We start from the raw sequence: 22,479 nt of genomic DNA, 5'->3' as shown, positions 1-22,479 counted from the left end.
TGGATGTTAGGGGGGGCGGGGGGGAGTGTGACCATGACGGCATTAAAGGTAATGTCCAAGTGAAGCAACTTCCCTTTAGAAGATGTTCATCTCACGTCAAAATGTTGGTCACATAATGCATATGAATGCATTATGGCGCGCTCAGGTGTTATTCGCATTTGGGGAATCCAAGCCACAAATTCACGCTGTGCCTGTGGTTTCTGCCGACCCTTTGGGCCAAATCTCTCCGTTTGGAAAGCGTCGTCTGTGTGTCAAAGGCTACCAGTGCACGTGGCCCCAAGATGTGGCTCAACTTCCTCTCTGGGAAAATGTCATTTATTCCCAGTCTGAGTGATGTCAAAGGCTTGAGCAACTCTTTTGCTGAGGGGTATTTGAAATGCAAACCTAATCTGGTAATGAACCATCGGCATCACCAAACCTTTGCATTTGTCTTTCGTGAGGCTTTTACCACAGTCTCTTTTGGTAAAATGTCTCTTTTATATGATTTTTAAGTCTGAAGCTGAAACTCTGTTGTTGTTCTGGCATTGTCTTTCGTGTCATTATTTTTGCTTCAGTGTGAAGGATCTCCAAATCACTTTGGTTGCAAATGACAGACAAATTGTTTCTGTGAATTTATGAGTTCCTTTTGCTGTCGGCATCATTTGTAACGTTGATGAAGATGAATGAGCCTGTCGGAGAAGAATCTATGCAAGATCAAGTTGTGATGTTGCCTCCACTGTGTTTCACAGATGAGCTTTTACGTTCGGGATCGTATGTCATTTCGTTCTTGAAACAATAACCAGTTCAGTTACTTTCATCAAGTTTGTCTCATCGCCTAATTTTTGAGGCTTGTCCTTTTGCAAATTGCAGCTCGGCCTTCAATGTTCTTCTTGCGAATGAGCTTCTGGTGTGGCCTTCTCTGTAATTCTCCTAATGTTTCTCTCATCAGCTGCAGCTGTTTTCTTGCTCTACTCGCTCCGCTCAACATCTGTTACTTCCAGTGCAGGACATTACAAATAGTTGTATTGGCTGTGGCCAATGTGCAATTGATTTTCCATCTTCTGTGTCAGCTTCACAATCGCTAGTTATCCAATCCATCAACAGCTCTCTGATTTTCATGTAGGGGTATACCTCTAATGTGGTCTTAGTTAACACATAGTCATGTTTCTTGCTAAAAACACCAAAATTACAATTACTCATTACTCTTATTAACGTTGCAATATTGTAAGCATTTTTCTTTGGCGTGACAAATCTCCCATGTAAACTAAATCGTCAACTAGTTGAACAAGCAATTTTTACTGGCCTCCAATTTCAAAAGTTGCGTATATGTGATAATGAGGCCATCATACACTTGTTTGTTTTCACTGTCATAATCTCCTTTAACTAACTTGAACTTTAACTCTGCGGCTTGTGATTAAAAATGAGTTTGACATCCTTGCTTTATTATCCAGCATGTTTTGGATGTTTCCCTCCTCTAAGACACCTGATTAAAATGATCAGCTCATCAGCAAACTCTGAAGGAGCCCGATAACGATTCTGATCATTTGAATCAGGTCTGGTTGGAGAAGGGAAACATCGAAAACATGCTGGCTGGGCTCCCTCGAGGACCAGGGTTGGATACCCTTGATTTGTGTTTCATTTATACAAATTGAAATCAAACAGACTTTGTCGGTGACATCAAATCTGTAAAAAATAGAAAACAAAGGTCCCCGGAGTCCACTTGGGTGCCTGCGCTATTTGAACTTGCGTTATCATATAGCCCCATCTTCATACCTTGCTTGTCAACGTCAACTCAAATCTAACTTGTCCAGCTAGATAAGTACTTCCCTTTCTCTCTAGCTGGCACCCAAAGTGGTATTGAGGAGCTGCTGCTAGTTTTTGTGTACACTCTCACTGCAGTTGCCTAGCTATAGACCAGATCCTGATGACGGAAAAAAAAAAATTGTGTTTGTGTGCATGCATGTGTGTGGCTGTCTAACACGCAGGTTATTATTTGATGAGTTTTTACGATGCTATGAAATTGCCCACATTTAAGGGCTTTTGTCTCCCTGTGGGGTTGAATGAGGCTCGCCACTGACATCACTTAACACTCTGGATGAGCAAAGTTCAGAAAGCATTTATGTACAAAAGGAACAGGAAGAATAACGATGATGTATCGCTGCATGTCTAAGTCGGTGCTCTTTTGCTTTTCCCCTCCCACACGCCGTCGGTGCTGACTTACCAAGCACCATGTTATGTTATGACATCATCCCCATACTCCCAGATTCTCTGGTCCCACAGCACCCATACATGGCACAGTAATTTTTTAAAAAAGCTTTTAAATGTGTTTTATATGTCAAATAAGCTGCAAGGTGCAGCTTCTGAGCTCCCATTTTAAATTTGTTTTGTTATTATTTTTATTTTATTGTTTTGCTTTGTCTGAATGGCCTTCGGTTCCTTGATCATTTTACTCCTGGAAAGATTTCTCAGAGGGCAAGTTTGACGCTAATGTTTTCGATTAGCCACATATCCTTCCAGCAGTTGGGCCACTTAAAATGACAAATTGTGACCTACACTCTGAGATGAACTGGACCATAACTAACCATCCGCACAAGTTATGAGTCACAAGTGATAACTTTAAGTGTCTTTTGGCAGACTTGTATATTTTAATTCCAAAGATATAATCAATAAGCAATTCTACTTATTTTTAGCGTATTTGCAAGTGACAGGAGCATTAGTTAATGACCTACGTCAGGGTCTGAGGTTTAACTCCAAACAGAATGTGTAGAGAAAAGTGTGTGCGTTAAAGTGAAAATATGGAAAAACAGGCGGGCAGAGGTCAAGGTGTATGAGATAGGAGTGGGGGTCGTGGGCTACAAGAGCCCCCTACCAGCCTGGCAGGAGGAGTGCGTCCTTTGAGAAGTTCCTGTAGGCTTCGTTCTGACTCTGTCTCGCCCACCGTCAAGTTTGAAAACGCGTCCTGACAAACAGTACCACAAATGTCAAATTCATATCATAATATACATCAATTTCCATAATTATAGTGCACAAATGGTTCTTATCTTTCAGATATGTCATCCTTAAATATATGGATCAACAATCATTTATCATTCAAATGGAAAACAGTCATATTTCATATCACTAAACAAAATTATTTAAGGCTCCTCAAACCTTACCCCATTAGCAATAAAAAGACCACTCGCTGTTCATATTTTTTATTGCATTTATGTAACATTTTAAAGAACACGCAGACGTTAAATCGTTCAATGTCACTAATCACGGCGAGTGTATCCAGCTGGCTCGTTACTGAGCAAACATTTCACTCACCCTTGACGCGTAGCATTTTACGCACAATGCGTTCACCGGGCCGCAATAGAAGGACCTGACAAGAATCTTGTTTAAATGCGCATCGTGGTTAAAAAGCTGCTTTAAGAAAGTTTACATAACTAGGCCGACGACGTGATAACTTCCTCCCACTCCGACTACAGAAGCGAAACAATCGGCCGAGTCGGATACGTGATGACGTCGACGATGCGCAACTATCATTGGACAACTGTATGAACACGTGTTCAAACGACCCAAACAAATGAATGGATAGTCAAAAGTGGGTCATTTGACCAAAATACTGAAACGTCTCAAATTGTCACGTTTTCTGTTTGTGTAAAGTAGTCACACTAAACAATATGTGAGGCATTCGGGTGTCAAAGAAAGTTGAACACACCTGTAGCCCGACAACATGGTGATTACCAAAGTGGAGTTACTTCCGCGTTAAACACGAAACGATCGGGCGCGTCACGTGACGTCACACAATACGCGTTCGGCCATTTGACTAAAATACTGGAACGTCTCAAATTGGCACGCTTTCTGTCTAGCAGATTTGTCTCTTTGTATAAACTAGTCATACCAAACGATATGTGAAGCATTTGAGAATCAAATTACTTTTCAGTGTGCCAAGTTTTATCCTAGTGTGGACTCCAGTTGCAAGTACACATCATTTCCTAGCTGGTTATATGAAACGACATGTCATCTCTTTGTCTCTCCCGCGAATCAGTCAGAAATGACTTATTGGCATCTGATCTCTGCACTGCAAATTCCTCTCGAAGCAATTGCCGGGTCACTTTCTGGAAAGCATTAACCACGCTTTGTGCTGGATTCCCCCTTTCCACTCCACAGTGGAGGAGGGAAAGAGGGAGATACACTACCGTCATCACCATATTCTCATACAGTCGGTGTTAAATTGCCACAAACCTTTTCTGATGGGCAAGAAAATAAATCGGGGTGAATGAAGCGGAGATAAATCCACTTGTTGAGCGTATGCCACAGTTGGCTGAGGAAAGACTGCACGCAGGCGTGCACACATACAAAGCACTGGTTTTGTTTGTTTGCTGTGACCTATCGCACCCGTGCAGCAGTTTTTCCCCATTTTGCGTGCGGGGGTGCGTTTTTTAAATACATCCTTCGGAGGCGGTGGCAGACCAAAGGAACGTTGCGTGATGGTTTTCTTTTCTTTTTACACTTCTCCTCGCCATAACGAGGTAATTGCCTCCTGTTGCAGGGGATGACAATTTAGTGATCCAGACCACAAAGGGAGGTGCCCCATTAAAACTTCATAACCTAGACACACATGTAGACCTCCTCTAGGGCCTTTGCCTGAAGGGCAGACACATGCTCGGCTATTACCTCATCACCCTCTCAAAGACACGTGGAGGGAAGTGGTCATTATCTGCAACCAAGCCCAGGAAGGCACAAAAGGAAAATCCCCCCCAAATAAGCTTGATTTGCTTTAAATGATAGAAGAAAGTGTATTGTTGGTCAAGAAGAGTTTTTTATATGGGGTATTAACTCACTTTTCTATAAGAGATTAGTCGCATGTTTTTAGTCCAATGCTGAATCACAGTAGCTACATGTTTGCCATTTTCCTCGTGGGACAGAATGTGGAATGTGGCGCATCAGGTAAATGTGAACACATCTCTCAGCATGCCAGCAAAAAATTCCTGGTCAGGCTCTCACGTCTGGACAGAGGGATGGAGGGGTGGGCGAGGGTAGGCTGGGATCTGTGGATTCCCTTTGTCTCACCCAGTCTAACCCCACCAGCAAACACAAACACTGCTCTCAACGCGGCCATCCCTCTGCCAACAGGCTGTGGGCCAGCAAAACAGGAGGTGTGTGTGTGTGTGTGTGTGTGTGTCCATGTGGGTGCGACATACGATAAGTTGCACTTGTTTATGCGTGAAATGAATTGGTTAAATTTGGCATGGGAAGCTCTCTGTGAAATGCAGGTGTTTTGCCCTTCAATTTCTCTTCCATCTTTCACGTCGCCTGAGGTATTGCTGAACAAGTCACTCATCCTCTGTAAATCGAGTGGCAGCTATTAAATCTAATGTTGGACTTAAGTGCAAATTGATTGCGCCGTGCCGATGAACGGCCTGTTGGTTTTGTTTGCATAGTGAGCAAGGAGAGCGAGTTACTCCATTGATAGTATTGATTTGGACCGGCTTGTATTCACCCGGATGATTTTACGCTTTGTTTTCACTTTGAATTAACATTCTTGGCACATTAGGCAGACTGTTTCTATTCATCAGGCTCTTAATTGTGACGACTGAGAATGCCCATGAATAAACCAAATAGAAACGCGTCACTTATTCACACTGGAAATGTTATGAGGCCCGTTCTTGCAAATTCATTATCATATATATTTTTTTTTTTAGAAATCTTGGCCACAGCAAGCTGACTGACATCAGCGTGGAGGTGTTTGCCAACCTACCAAATTTACGAGAGTTGTAAGTATCTATACACACCAATCATAAATAAAAAAATGAAAAAAATAAATAAATATATATATAAATATATATATATATATATATATATACACACATACACACACACACACACACACCCACATATATCTGGTGTCCATCTCCATTCCAGAATTTTTTCATGTCAAAGATTCATTTGTTCCCGAAAGGACGAGACTGAAGAGAGAAGCTGCTGCTTTTGGCGGCGCAATCTTGTCAAGTGGTAACGTTTGCGATTGGCGCTTGGTAGCAGCTTCCTCGTAGGTGTTACCTTGAACTAAGTCCGATTGAGAATAAGTGGTGGTTTTCTAAATTAAGCCTCTCCCCTCTACCACCTGATACTGTAGCCGACGCCGGCCTTGTAAATATTTTATACGGCGGGGGAGAGGACTTGGCTCAGTTTCACTCAGCGCCACAACACAAGACACGTACGCACTCTCATAGAAAAAGGAAAAGCTTCAACCAGCTGGTGACATGGTCGGGCCAGTCAGTCGCACTCTCCTCAACATATTTGTGATATTAATATTAACATTGTTTCATTAGTATTGTCACTAACCCACGATTGTGCGTTTGCCACTTTTCAGGCGACTGGACCACAATGAGCTGACCTCCATACCAGATTTAGGACAGGCCGCTTCCAAGATTGTAGCACTCTACCTGTGAGTATGGGCCTCCAGTTCAAACGCGTTGCCAGAATGCGCTGCCTCTTCGTTCCTGTATTCTTAGGCCACTGGCCTCTTTGAAATGCTCTTGAAATAGTCTCCTGACATCTGTCAAGGATGCAAATGCTTTGACGTGTCCGTTTTAGAACAGTGTCAGTATCGGACGGTCTGCAAACGTACAAATGTTACAGGCTCAGCCAAGAAAAAAAACTAGATTTCCATTTGATGGCTTCCTCACTTCTTGAAAGATTTGAAAATCTACTCGTATTTGCCAGACATTCGTGTCATGTGAGCAGACCTCTTGCGTAAAGTTCCAAGTTGGATTCTCCGAATCGTGACTCTGTGCGTTGGCATCTCACCGGAGATTTACGGCCTTATTTGGGAGGGAGAGGTTGTCGCACAGTCAATCAGCAATTTAAATTATGATTGTAAAAAAAAAAAAGTTGGACCTTATATTTTACATCGTGGCTTTTGGCGGTAGTAAATGCAAAATTCAGCCTATGTATTTAAAATGCCCCAAAAAAAACAAAAAACAGTTATGTTACTTTTCCAAATACATTACTATGGACTGGAAGCATTGACTGTTAGTCTAAAATCTGCGGACATACAATTTTTTTTCTCATCGCCTATTATAATAAGTTATTTATGTTGATTTGTATCACCATAGTTATATAGCAGATGTTGATTTTTTTGGGGGGGGATTCACAACAAACTCAGAAAACTAAAACTGAAACTTTCCATCTTTCCTGACCATTCTTATAAATCATCCATCCTAAAACAAGTCCAACCCTTGCAGCTCGTCCTCACCACGAACCACTTTTCATTTTCTTGACACCTTGCTAGAGTGCGGGCCGCCTGCATGATAGCTTGCAGCTGCTGTTTCCGGTAACGCTGGTGCTCATCAAGTCGTTTCAGTGCTGAGCATTGCACGAGTCATACCTTCGCCTCTCTGTCATGTGATCGCTTCTCAGAACTCATCCTGACGCATCAGATGATTTCTGCTTTGTATAGGATGCAAGAGGATTTGAGGTTTTTAGCATTTGACATTTTTTGCAAAAATATTTTAAATGATGTTTTGGGCACTTTTGCAGTGCTTCTCAAAGATTAAAACAAAAAAATCCATCATCCATCCGTTATCCCACAGAAAACCCTTTTTTTTTTTTCACTCTAACCATTGAGCGAAGCTCCTCCAAATAATCAGGCGGTCTTTTTTTGGCCTGACTTGAAGCCTGTTACCAGGGAAGGGCCCATGTGCCTGACAGGAGAAGAGGCTAGAGGGAGGGCGGAATATTTTCAAAGCCACACAGCTGAAGCGAAGGCCCGCTGAAGCACTTGCAGCTGCAGCCGTCCGTCACATCGCTTACAGTAAAATGGGTGACAGCGAAACGGGAAGGAGGATGACGAGGAAGGGATTGGATAGTTCAGATCAGGGTGACGTCACCGTTTGGCGAAAGAGAAAGAGAGAACCAATTGAGGATCTAACAATCTAACAAAAAGTGCACGGAGCTCCGGTGCATTTCTTATCATTCAATGAAAATAATAAATCTTTCAAGTTTACTGCGGCAAATAGTTGTGAGTTGTTGTAGACAGACATTATTACAATTTCGGCAGTGTCCGTTGCCTCCTGTCGTGCATGTGACTTGAGGTGAAAAAACAAACAGGCTGCTTACTGCTGATTGGATGCTACAAGGAACCATCAGATGGTGCTGTGGGCGGGCCAATCTGCTTCTGCAGGCAGGGCCACCAGCACACCAGAGACAGGGAGTAGTGTGCTCCAGCAAACCAGCTTTTAATTTATCGGCCTTGAAATAAAAAAATAAAAAAAAAAATTAAAAAAAAGGCAGATGCCCACTAGAAGCTTGGGAGGTCAAATCATAAGTGCTGCTGGGTGATTTTCAAATATTCTCCATTTGTCGTGATGGCAAACAATAGATTTACTAAATGCCCTCAACGATGGCACTGGAAACTAGAGAACGGTCCCGCTAGTGTAAACTGCTGATGCTTTGCATACAATCAAAAGAAGTGTCCAAAAGTCCTGAGCTCATGCTAATCAGGTGCTCCATGGGCCATGTTAATGAGATTTGGAATTAAGTACAGTAGAATCGAGAGTGACTAAAGCTCCTCGACATCAAAGGCCGCGAGAGCAAAGCGAGCACTCCTTTATCAGCCTCGTCGCTGGCTCTTTGATAATCATTGCCGCCGGTGTCGGCCGGTCAACTTTTCATAAACGCTGCTATTGTGCGTCCGTGCTTCAAACACGCCGCGCGCGCTCTCTCTCACGCGCAGCTGGATTGTCGACCGTGGGAGGGAGCAAGCTTGGGTGGGGGCTCGAGCGGTGGAAGTGGAACGAGCGAGAGAGGTCAATCTCTTCCACCAGTCTTGAGGCTGATCTGTTTTTCCCAGCAGAGGTCACCAGCTGTTGACCCCCCCCCCCCCCTCACTTCTTAACCATCCCCTATTTTACTCCTCCCCCATTCCTTCCCTCGTGCTCTGTGCTCAAAGTAGCCACTGTGTGTTCCTCTATCCCGGGTGTGCGTGTGTGTGTGTGTGTGTGTTTTGTTATTTGTGTTTGTGCGCTCGCACGGTTCATCCTTAACCATTTCTGCCTGTGTTTATTCAGGTGGGCACTGCGGTGTGATTCCCCCCCCCAACCAATAAATGACTGTGTGTGTCCATTTGCTCGCCGAAGGCTAGAAAGGAAGGAGGGACTGACCTTGTTTTGACAGAGTTTGACTGGTGGAACACCTGCTCTCTTGCTTTCTTTGGCTCTTTCAACACGTACGACCCAGGGAATAGACTCCAAGTGGTCGCTGAAATATTGCCGAGGCTTGATTGACTTGGAAGACCAGTTCAATTAATGTATCGCCTCTGGACTTCCTCTGTGGAGTGTGCGTGTTCTTCTCTCTTGGAAAATATGCGTTTTCGGTTCGTTAAAGATAATTTCGGTGTGGATGTGACGAGTTGTTTTATGTGCCCTGTGATTGGCTGGCAAACAATCTCGCCTGAAGCACCAGCGACCATAACAGGGTTGAAGATTCTAATAGTTGATTTCCATCGTCCAACTGTTCTGTGCTTGAATACCAGTTGGCTGGTGACAAATTGGTCAACTCCATTCGAAACGGATTCGAAACTTATGCAACGCGACATTGGTGCAGTGATTTCCAGGAAAGCAAAATCCTCACACGTGTTTCAGTTTCCACTGTTAATATTTAAGTTTTTTTAAGGAAAATATTTGCTTTTGCCATTTTTTCCCCAGTCATCATAACAAAATCCGAAGTATCGAGGGCGTACGAATCAGAAACTTGGTTTCCTTGGAAACCTTGGACCTGAGCAATAATGACATCACAGAACTACGAGGACACTCCTTTCCCGCAGGCCTCCAGATTCGAGACTTGTAAGTATTTGTGACGTACTCATTGAAGCGCTCGTGAAATTGCAGTTATACACCCGACATCTTGTTCTACGCTAACATATCAATTCTTTTCGTTCACGCCATTGTTGTCCAACGATCCATTTGCACAAGCTTAATGCAACTTGACTGAAAAGAAGCAACGTGGTCGCTCGCCGTCAGTATGCGTGTAGTGAGTGTGCAGCTGTGTTTGGGCGTCCTCAGGTACCTAAGCAACAACAAGATCAGCACATTAGAGCCGGGAGCGCTGGACCATCTCGGCTCCACTCTCCAGGTCTTGAGATTGAGCCGAAACCGCGTCAGTCAGATTCCTGTGAGGGCGTTCCAGCTCCCGAGGCTCACCCAGCTGTGAGTATCTTTTGGATTTGTATCGCTGTCAAAAATACAGTGTGGGTTGTGCTCTTTGGATCAGTCCGAACCAAAGTCTTTCGACCTTCGAATGAATGTGTCATTAATTTACGGGCTCTGGAGGCGTTCCAAAATGTGATCGTTTAAAACATCATTTCTACTGTGTTATTTGTTTGCGAGATGTTCAGAAGCTGAACAGAGATTTATTGGCTTCTTCCACATTCCCAAAGTGGTTCATTCATTCTCCGTAGTAGCTTAACCAAACTTCCGCTTGCTGAGGTTCAAGTATTGATCGTTTACGCCTCCGACCCGAAGAGTGGATTGAAGTCTAACCTGTTTTGGTTCCATCAGGTTCTACAGGTGCCTTTTGTTGGCAAGGACATTGTGTGACGACAAGTGATACACAAAAGGAATATGCTAGGTTGTTTATATTTCCTCCTTTGAAGGCGATCTTAAGTACAGAGCAATTCATAAAACACTTTGCTTTAGTTTTAGTGATTTGGTTCTTCTGTTATTATTCAATTATTGTTGTTAAATGTTGTTCAAGGAAATGACTGGATGTCATTTATTTATTTATTTTTTGTCGTCCATCTTTACGTGATGCAGATCTGATTAAACATGTCTGCGGGGGGATTTGAATAATTCCAAATCTTTTGTGGTGTTTTTTGTTTGTTTGTGCGTGTCTGCAGCGAACTCAACAGAAATCGTATCCGGCAGGTTGAGGGTTTGACGTTCCAGGGTCTTTCCAGCTTGGAGGTGCTTAAACTCCAAAGAAATAGCATCAGCAAGCTGACCGATGGTGCTTTCTGGGATCTCGCCAAGATGAAAGTCCTGTACGTATCCGTGGCGAGATGCGATTTTGAAGCATTTCTCAATGCCGCTCGCTGGATTTTCCATCTGACAGATGTGTCTTCATTCTTTAGACTTGCAACCATGAAGTAGTGTCTCGTAATCCACACCGCAATAGATATACATTTTGAAATTGTGATTGTTATGGGAAGGCATCATTCTGTTATCCTGAATGCACGATTGATCTGATTGATCGTTTCTAATTCAGACACCTGGAGTACAACAGCCTGACCGAGGTGAACAGTGGCTCCCTGTACGGGCTGACGTCTCTTCAGCAGCTTTTCCTCAGTAACAACTCAATAACCCGCATCAACCCTGACGGTTGGAAGTTCTGCCAGAAGCTGAGGGAATTGTGAGTGCCAGCACCAAAATCCACAAACAAATCAAATCATCAAATTAAGCAACAATTTGTCCGTATCAGACACTTGAGCCACACTCCACCAATATGATCTTCTTCCTTTAACAAGTTCAATGACATTGCTCTTGCACACTCAATACGCAATACTATCCCAATTTGAGATAATCCTGTTGATCCCAAAATTACACCTGAGCTCAACAGCTTTGAAACGGTCTTACGCCAGTCCCTGTGCACTTTTTCATCCTGAGATCTTTGCTCGCTGTGTTGTGATAATTACCCGGAAAGATCGCGTTTGCCTCCATTGTCAACTGAAGGACGAGGCATTTCCTGAGAGCCGTCCCTTTTCTGTTGACATGACAGTCATTTCACTGCTCTAAAGTGCTTTGCTCAGCTGAGGCGTTGCTAACTGCGAAGGCGGCCCGGGCTTCCCGTGTTTGTTGATGTGTAACAGTTGGACAAGATTACGCGTTTAGATGGCTTGGATGTGAAGTTTGCTGGTCATATCTGACGCTGTAAAAATGTCTCGGAGTGATAGATTGCACCCTGGCTGTCCTTTTGGCGCGACACGAATCAGAAGTAATGTTGGTTTATTTGAGTTACACTGATCCTGTCACTTGTTCTTTATCAGGCGTCTATTTTTTTCCCCTATTTTTTTGCATCCTTAATATAAAGGCAGGCTGCGCTGTCCAGTCAGCCGTTATGTCCATAGAGGAGATGTGAAAATGTTTCACCGTTTTTTTTCCCCCTTTCGTCGCTTCCCTTCCGGTTCTTGTCCAGTGCACTGATTCGCTAGCTAACAGCCAATCACAGTGCTCACATGTTTAATCGGACAAAGGCGCCCCAACAACGGGTTCGACTTTACGAAGTTGCGACTTGCTGCGTGTCTCACTTACTTCTTCCCTCCCCAGGAATCTGTCGTATAACAACCTGACTCGTCTGGATGAAGGCAGTCTGGCTGTGCTGGGAGATCTCCACACCCTCCGTCTGGGGCACAACTCAATAAGCCACATCGCTGAGGGAGCCTTCAGAGGCCTGAGGGCTGTACGCATCCTGTAAGTACAACCCCCTCGTCTTCCATTAGCAAACCGAAATCACTCTCAACAACCCTCGCATAACTGCGGATAATAAGACTGAGAAGTGCCACAAGGGAGCAGTGAAAGCTGAGATGTTTTAATATTTGTTTAGCTTTTTAATCATGCCATGTGTAAGCATGCCGTCCCTATAGCTGATTTGAAACGGACTTGGTTGTTTGCATTTTAAAAGTTTGATCACGTTTGCATTCGAGGCTTTGTTTATTCGGACAAGATGTTCCGGGCTCGCTGTTGTTGTGGTTTCTGTGGCAACTTTCTAGTCTTTCTTGCATTGTTTCTTTTGTTTTGGTCCGAAAGCACTTTTTGTCACTCACTTCCTTGCCTTTGGAACTCATGCAACAAGTTAGTTACTTTCTCTCTCTCTCTCTCTGTCTCTCTCTCTTTCTCTCTCTCTCTCTCTCTCTCTCTCTGCATTTCTCCTTTTTATTTTCACGCACACACACTTTATCTGCCCTCTCATCCTCCCTGTTCATCCCGGAACTCTTGTGTCTTTGAGGCAGAGCTAATCTAATCAACGGAAGGGAGAACGGCCATAGACTGAACCCGAAAGTTAGCCGGGGGAGCTTTAATTGGGCCTACTTTGCTGGTTGAGCTGGCATGGCACCGAAGCCTGCAGCGGGGTGTGAAAGCTCCAAACAAGCCTGCGTGTCCCCTTTTTCGGCCACGGGGGTTGTTGGCCCATGGTTGCGGCCCCCCCACCCCTCAACGCTGCGCTCCCTGCTACCGTGGTGCCTTGCTCTTGAGCCCCCACCACTGGCCTTGCTTTAACAAGCCAACAAGCATTCACATGCAGCCAGCCAGAAAGAGTAGGAAATTGGCAGCTCCAGTTTGACGGCCAGTGGGGGGATGAAAAGAACAAGAGGGGGCTTGGGGGTCCGCAAAGCATGAGAAGGGGCTGTATTATGTTATTGTGAAGACGGTGATGGGTGGGTGCGGTTGGCCGGCAACCCCAAAAGGTCTTTCTCAAGTTTGAAAGATGATTTAGCATCAAAGTGTTTGTTCCCTTCCGAGATAGTTGGCCTCGGTTGGATTGTGAGAGAAAGCAACTGAAAAACATTCAACAAGTGTTAAGGAACTCCCGACGAAAAAAGAAGCCATTATTTCAACAAGTCTATTCTATCTTTGCCCGGCCATTGCTAAGCTCGGTCTATAACGCCGTCAGGACTTTTGGCTACCTGCCCCTGTCAAACCAACAGACCCGATTTTTATGGCCCGACACAAAACACGGTGGCTCCCAGACCTTGCACACTACCGTGAATTATGCTTCGGGTTCGCCTTGACACACAAACACCAACATGCACGCTCCTCTGCCTCGCTAAGGAAAAAAAATGCACTTGGTTGGCGGAGTACAGAAGCAGAGGGGATCCTTAGACCAGGTGTGTGTGTGTGTGTGTGGGAGACGGGGGGGGCAACCTATGACTTGAAAACTTGAATGGCTTCAGTGCTGGCGGACTCTGAACTTGTCTTCCTCCCTGCTTACAATTTTTTGTAATTTTTTTTATTCCCTAACCCTCTTTTCTGTCATTCCCTGCAGGGAGCTGGAGCATAACGACATCGCAGGCACAATAGAGGATACCAACGGGGCCTTCTCTGGATTGGACAGCCTCAGCAAGCTGTGAGTGTCTCCTCATTTTTATTTCTCATTTTTCTCTCAGTTTTTTTTTTTTTTAATGAGTCTCACGTGCTCCCCCAGAAAGTCGATAACAACATATTTAAAATAGGACAAGTTTGCGGCACCCTCTCAGGACCATACGTCACCTTGATGAAATGTTCATAAAATTGGCAAGAAGGTCAATGTAAAAAAAAATTTAAAAAAATAAATAAATTAAAGTTGAGAAATGAGCTGAGTAGTCTCCTGGGATGTCGAGTTGGTGCTGGCTTTGAGCAGTAATTCCCAGTAATCAACTACAGGATGAAAAGACGATGTCCAGCCAAGATGGTTCCCAGTGTGCGCACCGCTAAAGGAGAATGAGCAAGAGAAAAGGGCTTTTCTTCACACTGGCGGGGGTTCTCTCCCCAATAGGCTTAGTTCCATTTCTTCTCGGCGCTCGCGCTCTTCTTTGCCCCTCCTTTCACGCTCTCTGTTGTTGGGAGCTGAGAGAGGGTGAAATTGAGGGCTGCATTCAGTCATCAAAATCAAACGCCTCACACGCCCCACACTCTGACCCCTGCGTCTTTTGTCAAGTGTTGGCCTAAGTGGCTCACTGCATCCAAAGTCTCGTTCGCCGGGCCATGGGAGGGAGAAGATGCAAAAAAAGAGCGGGCGGGTGTAAGGGTTGGCGGCTCATCAAAGTGTACACACAGGCACACCCAAACCTGCTTTTAATAATTATTACCGCACATTCTTTTAAAATAATGAATGACAAGTCGTTGGCATGAGCCGGAGACAAGACAAGCTGCGATGGATTAGAACTCCAAATAAGAGAAGAGCAACGACTGAGCTTCTTTGACGGGTTGCCTGAACATCCCTGTGAAGTCTATCGGGTCATTGCTAATTTAATTCCAATAAAGATGAAAAAATAAAGTAAATCTTTGAAGAGCAAGACAATGCTCCGCTTGCTTCACCGCACGCACTCACGCAAACATTTTCACACAGTCACGCCTTTACCTCTCCTTTGGGCTAATCTCGAGACGGTTCAGATTTCCACATTTTCAATCCCCCTGTTGCTGATCAGATTTAATCCTGATAATTGTGCTCTATTCTTCTCCCCTGTCTCTCCCCATCCGAACCCTCTTCATCTATTGTCGTCTTTCATGTTCGGAAACTGCAGAACGCTATTTGGGAACAAGATCAAGTCCGTGGCAAAGAAAGCCTTTGCTGGCCTGGAGACGCTGGAACATCTGTGAGTATTCCACAATGCTTTGTCTTCTTCTTCTTCTTCATAGTGGAGGGAGATGACATCATTGGGGAAGGAGGTGACGAGCTGGCAAAGAGATGCTCCCTTCAGTAGTTCTGTACAATCTGCAGCGGGGGCTGTCAATCTCATTTGTCATTTTGCTGCTCACTTTACAGTTGAGGTTTCCTCTTCGAGGGCCATTATGACGGTGAAATCACATACGTGTATGATCGCCTTATGACCATATTACGGAATACTTACACAACTAATTGATGAGACAACTACTTTTGAAAATTGTGAATAGGGGTGGCCCGGTACAACTTTTTATCATTTCCGATCCGATACCGATATTGGGGCCTGGAGCAATGTCCGATACCGATATGGTCCGATATGATATCAGCAGAACAGATAAATGCTTTATTTTATTTTTTATTTTTTTTATATGAATTGTTACAAGATACTTGATCAAGTTGTACTTATCAAAATAAAATAGCAACGGTAGGTATGAGAAAAGGTGTTTATCCCAAATATTTGGGTTACATAAATTCAACTTCAAAGAGATTGTACCGCACCCGAATAAAATAAATGAAAGCAGAGCTCTAGACTGCTTTTAGACTGGTTTTAAACTGTTTTTTTTTTTTTTTTAATAAATATTTTTTTAAATTACGACTGAATCACATTCACAGAGCTGGCAATTTATAGAAATTCACTTCTTGGGCAATTTATGTTAATTTTCCTAATTTAAGATTCTGTCAGGAACATTACGGCAGGACTGCGCTTGGGATTGTTTTACTCTATATTAAATGTTGAATGAATAAATCACGCAAAGAATTATTGACTTAACAGTGACCTTTCAACAATGCACATTGCGCATATGTACGCACAACCGTATTTTTAAATAACTCCAAGACCCTATTTCAGTGCTGATAGTCATTCCCAAGTGAAGATATTATCTATACAGCAAAATAAATAGTCTAAAATATCACTCATAATTAATTATGCAAGAAACATGAAATAGATGCACATTGATTGGCTTCAGCGGGCCACATAGAATGCGTGACCGGCCTGATGTGGCCCCCGGGCCTTTGGTTTGACACCCGCGATGGAAAGGGAGAAGCCATTGCAATTGCCCAGCTGCCTCTTCCTCGTTAGCCGACCACAAGGTCAACTATGACCTTTGGTTTCCTGCCGCCGAGCAGGAACAAAGTTGTCCAACATGTGGCGCGTTCTACGAGAGGATTGCGAATTCCCATAAGCTTTTTCGCAGCCGTCTTCAGGCGTGCACACCTGCATTCGGTTGGCTCCGGGAACAAAGTGTCTGAGGATTGCTGTTGACTTGCTGCTGCATCCCGCAGGAACTTGGGGGCCAATGCCATCCGCTCCATCCAGCCGGATGCCTTCAGCAAGATGAAGAACCTCAAAACTCTGTGAGCACATCATGGAACCCAGAAATGATTTGACTCAATTTGACGTGCACGCGCGTTTTCTACAGTTAATGCCTCTCTTCCGCAGTCTCATCCAAAGCGACAGCTTCTTGTGCGACTGCCAACTCCGCTGGCTGCCCGAGTGGTCGGTGAGCCGCGCGCTACAGAGCGGCGTTGATGCCACATGTGCCCACCCTGAGAGTCTTGAGGGTACCAGCGTATTTCTGGCTCCGTCGAGCAGTTTTGTGTGCGGTGAGTAATGTGTGTGCTTTTTAGCTCTGCAAACGCAGACATGCTCGAGGATATTTAAGTGTGTCTTTTTCAAATGATATTTGTTTGCCCCACGGCAGTGCTTCCCTTGTTTTCGGATATTCAAATGAAGAAGCTCAACTTTTTACTGTTTGCTAAATTTGAGCAAAATAAACAAAAATATCCACACCTTGCCAAAAGTTATCTCACTTGGCCTACAGTAACATCTTTGCCCACATCCGGCATCGTTTTATTTTTATTCGGGTCCCCCAGAAACCTGATTCAAACTGTCTCCTGCCTCTCCCCGCTTCTCTCTTCACTCTTCTGTCACCCTTCCCTTGCGTTCTCTTGCATCTGTAGACGACTTCCCCAAACCCCAAATCACGGTTCAGCCAGAAACCAGTTTCGCCGTCCTCGGCAGCAACGTGCGTCTCACCTGCACGGCCGCCAGCAGCAGCTCGTCGCCCGTGACTTTTGCGTGGCGCAAGGACCAGGAGCTGCTCCGACACGCCGAGATGGAGAACTACGCTCACGTGCGCGCTCACCACCAAGGCGGCGCGTCTGACGGGACGGGCGCGGGCGGCGGTGGCGTGATGGAGTACACGACCATCCTCCACCTGCGGCACGTCACCTTCGCGCATGAGGGCCGCTACCAGTGCATCATCACCAACCACTTTGGCTCCACGTACTCCAGCAAGGCCCGTCTTATCGTTAATGGTGAGGTGGTTTTTATGAGCTTGTTTGTTATAATTACTGTTATTCGCTAGAAAATCATCAGCCTTTTTTTTTTTTTTTTTCAACTTTCAAGGCTAACAAATTAGAAGCTGCTTTATTTTGTTTTGCTGTAGCACATCTCTCTTTCTCTCTCTCTGCTGTGCTCGTGGCCCTGCCTGCAGAAGCAGATTGTCCCGCCCACAGCACTGTCTGATTGGTTCCTTGTAGCAGCCAATCAGCAGTAAGCTGCCTAATTGCTTTGTCACCTCCCACTAGGTCCCGCGAGTATAGGAAGGAAGGGAAAAAGTCTTTCAAAATGTTGACACCATTTTGCCCCTTTTTTTCAACAAATGAATATCGGCTTCAAATATCGGTTATGACCTCTAATGATCGGTATCGGCCCTTGAAAAAATAAATAAATCGGTCTGTCACTAGTTTGAAGCACACACATAGACTCACGCTCACCACTAACGTGCCGCTGCAGCCGACACGCAGACAGCTCTATTTGGGAAGTCCAAATATGGGCGTAGCTTACGAGCCCCTTAAATCTCCATCAGGTGTGCCGCCATGTGCGTGTCTGATGTTGCGCAATGTGCTTCAAGGGATGCTCAGGGAGTTTGTCTGAATGCTCAAACGTGTGGAAGATTAGAGGGAACATTGGTCGGCAGTATTTTGTTTTTATTTCAAAACAAAACAAGGCTTTGTAGCAAACGCATGGCCATCCCTTATCGGTTAATATGTGTGTGATTATATCACTTCCAGCAAATAAAACGCCTGTTTACGTTGCACTCCTCTGCTTTCCAATTGTTGCGTTTGACAGCGGCGCGCTTGAGTTCAGTAGCCGTGCTGAGTTTCTCCTCTTTCACTCGAACAAAAGTCTTCTCTCTCTCTCGCCTCTCGGAACAAATTGATTTGACTCCATGACGGAAGTCATTTCTCTCACGCTCTGCCGCTCGGTCTTCTCATTGCTTAACGCTTTTTACTTTTACGATTATTATCCTTCAGTCTGTCCTTTTGGTGAAAGCTTCCACGAGTGCGATTCCATCTCCGCTGGTTTTGATCGAATGTTTTTTTTTTTTTTTTTTTTGTCCGCAGTGCTGCCGTCTTTCGTGAAGACTCCCAGGGACAGCACCATCAGAACGGGACACACGGCCCGGCTGGAGTGCGCCGCCGAGGGCCACCCGGCGCCGCAGATTGCCTGGCAGAAGGACGGCGGCACGGATTTCCCCGCCGCCCGCGAGCGCCGCATGCATGTCATGCCCGACGACGACGTCTTCTTCATCATGGACGTCAAGCCGGAAGATATGGGCGTGTACAGCTGCACGGCCAAAAACACTGCGGGAACCGTGTCTGCCAACGCCACGCTCACTGTACTAGGTACTGTAAACATCTTCTTCTCCTCATATTGGCCCCGCCCGGCCGCGAGCGTTGATGGTTTTCCCACATCTCCAAAGGCAAGCGCTTGTAAATAACTCGGCTCTAATGTGGGAAGCTGCAGAAAGGCCAGCTTTATATTTTTCTTTTCCTCAGCAGCTGTGGCCTTGCTGCGGGTCAGGGGGCAAAGGCCGGCGTTGAGGGTCAAAGGGGAATGTTGGGGGAGCAAGAGCGACTCACAGAGGGATGTTTGTTCGACATTCCCAAACAACCCCCACCGCTCCACCTCCGCTCACTGTGGGGAGCGAGCGCCACTTTATTGCCTCGTTGCTTTCAAATCACGAAAATCATCTTCATCCTTGGGCTTCTCTTGTTGGGGACAGAAAGAATAAACGCGGCAATTTTCATCAGGTTGTCCGCTTTAAAAGAGGTCCGGGTGTCGCGTCGCCGTTTGGAATGTACTCGAGGCCGTCGCGACTGAGGACTAAGCCACTCGACAGAATGAAATATAGAAACGAGCAGCCCTCTCGATAGACTGAATCCGTGAGGAGGAGCGGTTGGGGGGGGGGGGGGGGGCATGGCGTCCGGGCGGCCTTCCAGGGGCCCCTGTCTGGAAAATTCTATCGGCGAGAAAAACGGGAGCCCGAGATGAGCCTGGAAAGGAGGAGCGTGTTGGTTGCTTGATGGGGGGGGGGGGGGGGGGGTGACGCTGGACAAAATGAGTGAGTGGAGAGAGTGAGGGAGGATTGATAAAAGAGAGAGAGATCACTGAAGTAGGTTAAGTGAGATCTCTTCATCTGTGTATGTCCCGTTGTGAGGGGAAGTTGTCAGTATGCAAAGACACACACACACACCCACACCCCCCCACACACACACACACACACACAGGTCAATGTTCTCAATTCATCGGTATGTATAGTTGCTGGGGAAACAGTTGAATTTTTGTGCTCAGGTGGATTTTGTCGCCAAAGAAATAGTTTTTTAGTGCTGAATGAAAATGTGCCTTTACCTTAAAATGTTTCATGAAGTCAGCTTTTGTTGCTCAGATGATCTGTGGCTCATTTCTTCTTAACCTTAATTGGCTCAATTGAAAAACAAAAGACGTTTTCTAATTTGTCACATAATGTAACACAAAAAAAAAAAAAGCGCAGATGAAAATATGCAGTGGCAAAACGGGACGTTGATTTAATTTGGATCACATGACCTGGACATTTGGGAACAGCTGCCACAGTCTGTCAGAAGCGCAACCACCAACCAAATGATAACGCGGACAATAATGGATTTGTATTCAATTATATTGTTGGAGTGGAAAAAAAAAAAAGTTGTGACTTTTGAAGAAGCGCTTTCACCGCTGTTTTCATCGGTGTCACCTTTCACGTCCGCACGTTGCACCGCACGCGGCCTCGCCGACTCGACTAGCAAGATTTTCATGATTTTCACCTGATGTCCGACGACATTCGAGGAACTGTTTGTTTTTATTTCAGTGAAGGGACGTTGCCCCAAATAGTCTGTACAGTGTGGTGCAAATTGAGCGAGTGGAAGGAAAACATTCACACACTGGCTTTGCCTTTTAACACGGCAACAACTTTGCTAATTAAACAGAACGGACAAAAGAGGGGAAAAAAATTCGAGATTTATTTAGTGTATTTTCAGAACAATAGAGCGCCCCCTAGTGGCGAACGAAAAATCCACAGAAAAGCCGCACCGTTGTATTAGCCGCATGCTTCAAAATCGAGGAAAAAAGTAGCGACTTATAGTCCGGAAAATGCGGTAATTTGCCAGAGTGTTTGCGTGAGCGTTCCCAACCATCTTCTAATGCCCTGCAGAAACCCCCCACTTGGCGCAAGACCTCGAGGACCGCAACGTGGTCGTGGGCGACACAGTGGCGCTGCAGTGCAAAGCGCTGGGCAGCCCTCCGCCCCGCATCACGTGGCTGCACGACGACCAGCTCCTGCGCCCCTCCGACCGTCATCACTTCACCCCCGGCAACCAGCTGCTGGTCATCGGCGCCGCCACGCTGGAGGACGCCGGCCGCTACACCTGCCTCATGTCCAACACGCTGGGCACGGAGCGCGCTCACAGCCAACTGCTGGTCACTCGGCGCCGCGGCCCCTGCGCCCCGTCGGCCGGCCTGAGCACGGTCACCGTCGGGATCGTCGTCATCGCCGTGGTGACGAGTATCGTGGTCACCTCCCTGGTGTGGGTGTGCATCATCTACCAGACCAGGAAAAAGAGCGAAGATTGTAGCGTCACCAACACGGGTGAGTCATCTTCAACATATAAAAACGTAAACTACCGTCCATGAAAGTTGGCAACCAAATATTTTTTTTTTTTAAGACCCGCGCTCTCATGCGTGCGACTTGTTTCTCTCTAGACGAGACGATCGTCCCTCCCGACGTGCCGAGCTACCTCTCCTCTCAGGGAACCTTGTCGGAGCGCCAGGACGTGTGTATACGCGTCGAAGCCGCAAACGGACCTCAGCCTAACGGACACATCGTCGACTCGACAGGTAGGTGACTGCCATCAGCTCGTTTTGTGCACGACATGCCACGAAGAATCAATTTTCTGGTTGTTAGCTCTAAAATCCATTTGTCTGTGTTACAATACAAACTGAGTTTGAGCAGAACTTGGCAGTTGGGAACACATTTCATTTGAATGCGTCTAATTTGAATGCAATTTACATCTTCCTCAACCCCCTATTTTTTCCTCATTTTCATGACTTTATCTGGCGACAGTTGGCGAGGGCATTTGAATGTGAACATCTGTCGGTCTGAATAAGCAGCGCTTCTCAATTATTTTCTGTTACGCCCCCCCCCAGCAAGAAGAAAACAATTTACGCCCCCCCCACCACCACCCACTCTCCGTCGCAACTTTAAATAATCGCATTTTCGTTCGCAAAACAAACCTACGCCGTAGAGTTAATACTCGCTGTGCACAATAGGCAAGGAGAGCGCCACTGCCAACTAGTGGATGGGAGGTGCAATTACACTTTATTGTATTACGGTGGGGAAAAAAAGCATGTTACTATACTCCAATTTCTTGCAGGTTTCGATCCGGTCATGTGCACGGACTGTTTGGAAAGCAGCGAGCACTACTCCAAAGACCCCGACTACCAGGTGCACGGCTTCGCCCCGTCAGGGCTTACAGAGTACCATGAGCACCCCGCTCCTCCGCCCTACTCGCACTGTCACCCGGCGGATCGCACGGCACCCCTCTGCAACGGGATTCGAAAGGACATTCAAGGATTTGCCGACAACCGCGACGCGCTGGAAGTGAATCCGTGCGACGGAGAAGGTAAAGAAAATATTCGTATTCTTCCGAGCACCCGGCTGGAATTTCCGAATGCATGTGGAGGCAAATAACTGCATCTTCGGTAGTCACCGTTGATTGATTGGCGAAGACCAGCGGCTC

General features: G+C 45.7%; 1 protein-coding gene and 1 long non-coding RNA gene across 6 annotated transcripts in view; one reads left to right on the top strand and one right to left on the bottom strand.

Moving 5' to 3' along the window:
* LOC148326810 (uncharacterized) overlaps positions 1–3,526 on the bottom strand; it is a 29,808-nt gene extending 26,282 nt beyond the window's left edge. For all 5 annotated transcript variants that reach the window (XR_015845783.1, XR_015845785.1, XR_015845782.1 and 2 more), the window contains exons 1-2: positions 3,286–3,526; positions 2,849–2,938 (exon numbers count right to left, since the gene is read on the bottom strand). This is a non-coding gene — a long non-coding RNA (uncharacterized LOC148326810). The remainder of the gene's footprint in view (positions 1–2,848; positions 2,939–3,285) is intronic.
* lrig1 (leucine-rich repeats and immunoglobulin-like domains 1) overlaps positions 1–22,479 on the top strand; it is a 29,822-nt gene that overhangs the window by 5,014 nt on the left and 2,329 nt on the right. The window contains exons 2-17 of the mRNA XM_088308660.1: positions 5,667–5,738; positions 6,338–6,412; positions 9,672–9,809; positions 10,029–10,172; positions 10,862–11,005; positions 11,230–11,373; positions 12,288–12,431; positions 14,005–14,085; positions 15,242–15,313; positions 16,663–16,734; positions 16,820–16,983; positions 17,341–17,697; positions 18,790–19,071; positions 20,895–21,329; positions 21,443–21,577; positions 22,114–22,362. Coding sequence (XP_088164786.1) covers positions 5,667–5,738; positions 6,338–6,412; positions 9,672–9,809; positions 10,029–10,172; positions 10,862–11,005; positions 11,230–11,373; positions 12,288–12,431; positions 14,005–14,085; positions 15,242–15,313; positions 16,663–16,734; positions 16,820–16,983; positions 17,341–17,697; positions 18,790–19,071; positions 20,895–21,329; positions 21,443–21,577; positions 22,114–22,362 — 2,708 coding nt within the window. The remainder of the gene's footprint in view (positions 1–5,666; positions 5,739–6,337; positions 6,413–9,671; positions 9,810–10,028; positions 10,173–10,861; positions 11,006–11,229; positions 11,374–12,287; positions 12,432–14,004; positions 14,086–15,241; positions 15,314–16,662; positions 16,735–16,819; positions 16,984–17,340; positions 17,698–18,789; positions 19,072–20,894; positions 21,330–21,442; positions 21,578–22,113; positions 22,363–22,479) is intronic.

Source organism: Idiotropiscis lumnitzeri, chromosome 11 (genome assembly GCF_059441095.1).
Source record: "Idiotropiscis lumnitzeri isolate Australia: NSW breed Sydney's pygmy pipehorse chromosome 11, RoL_Ilum_1.0, whole genome shotgun sequence".
In the NCBI taxonomy this organism is placed as follows: Eukaryota; Metazoa; Chordata; class Actinopteri; order Syngnathiformes; family Syngnathidae; genus Idiotropiscis; species Idiotropiscis lumnitzeri.
The sequence above is the reverse complement of the archived record's forward strand: the minus strand, read 5'-3'. Positions and strand labels throughout refer to the sequence as shown.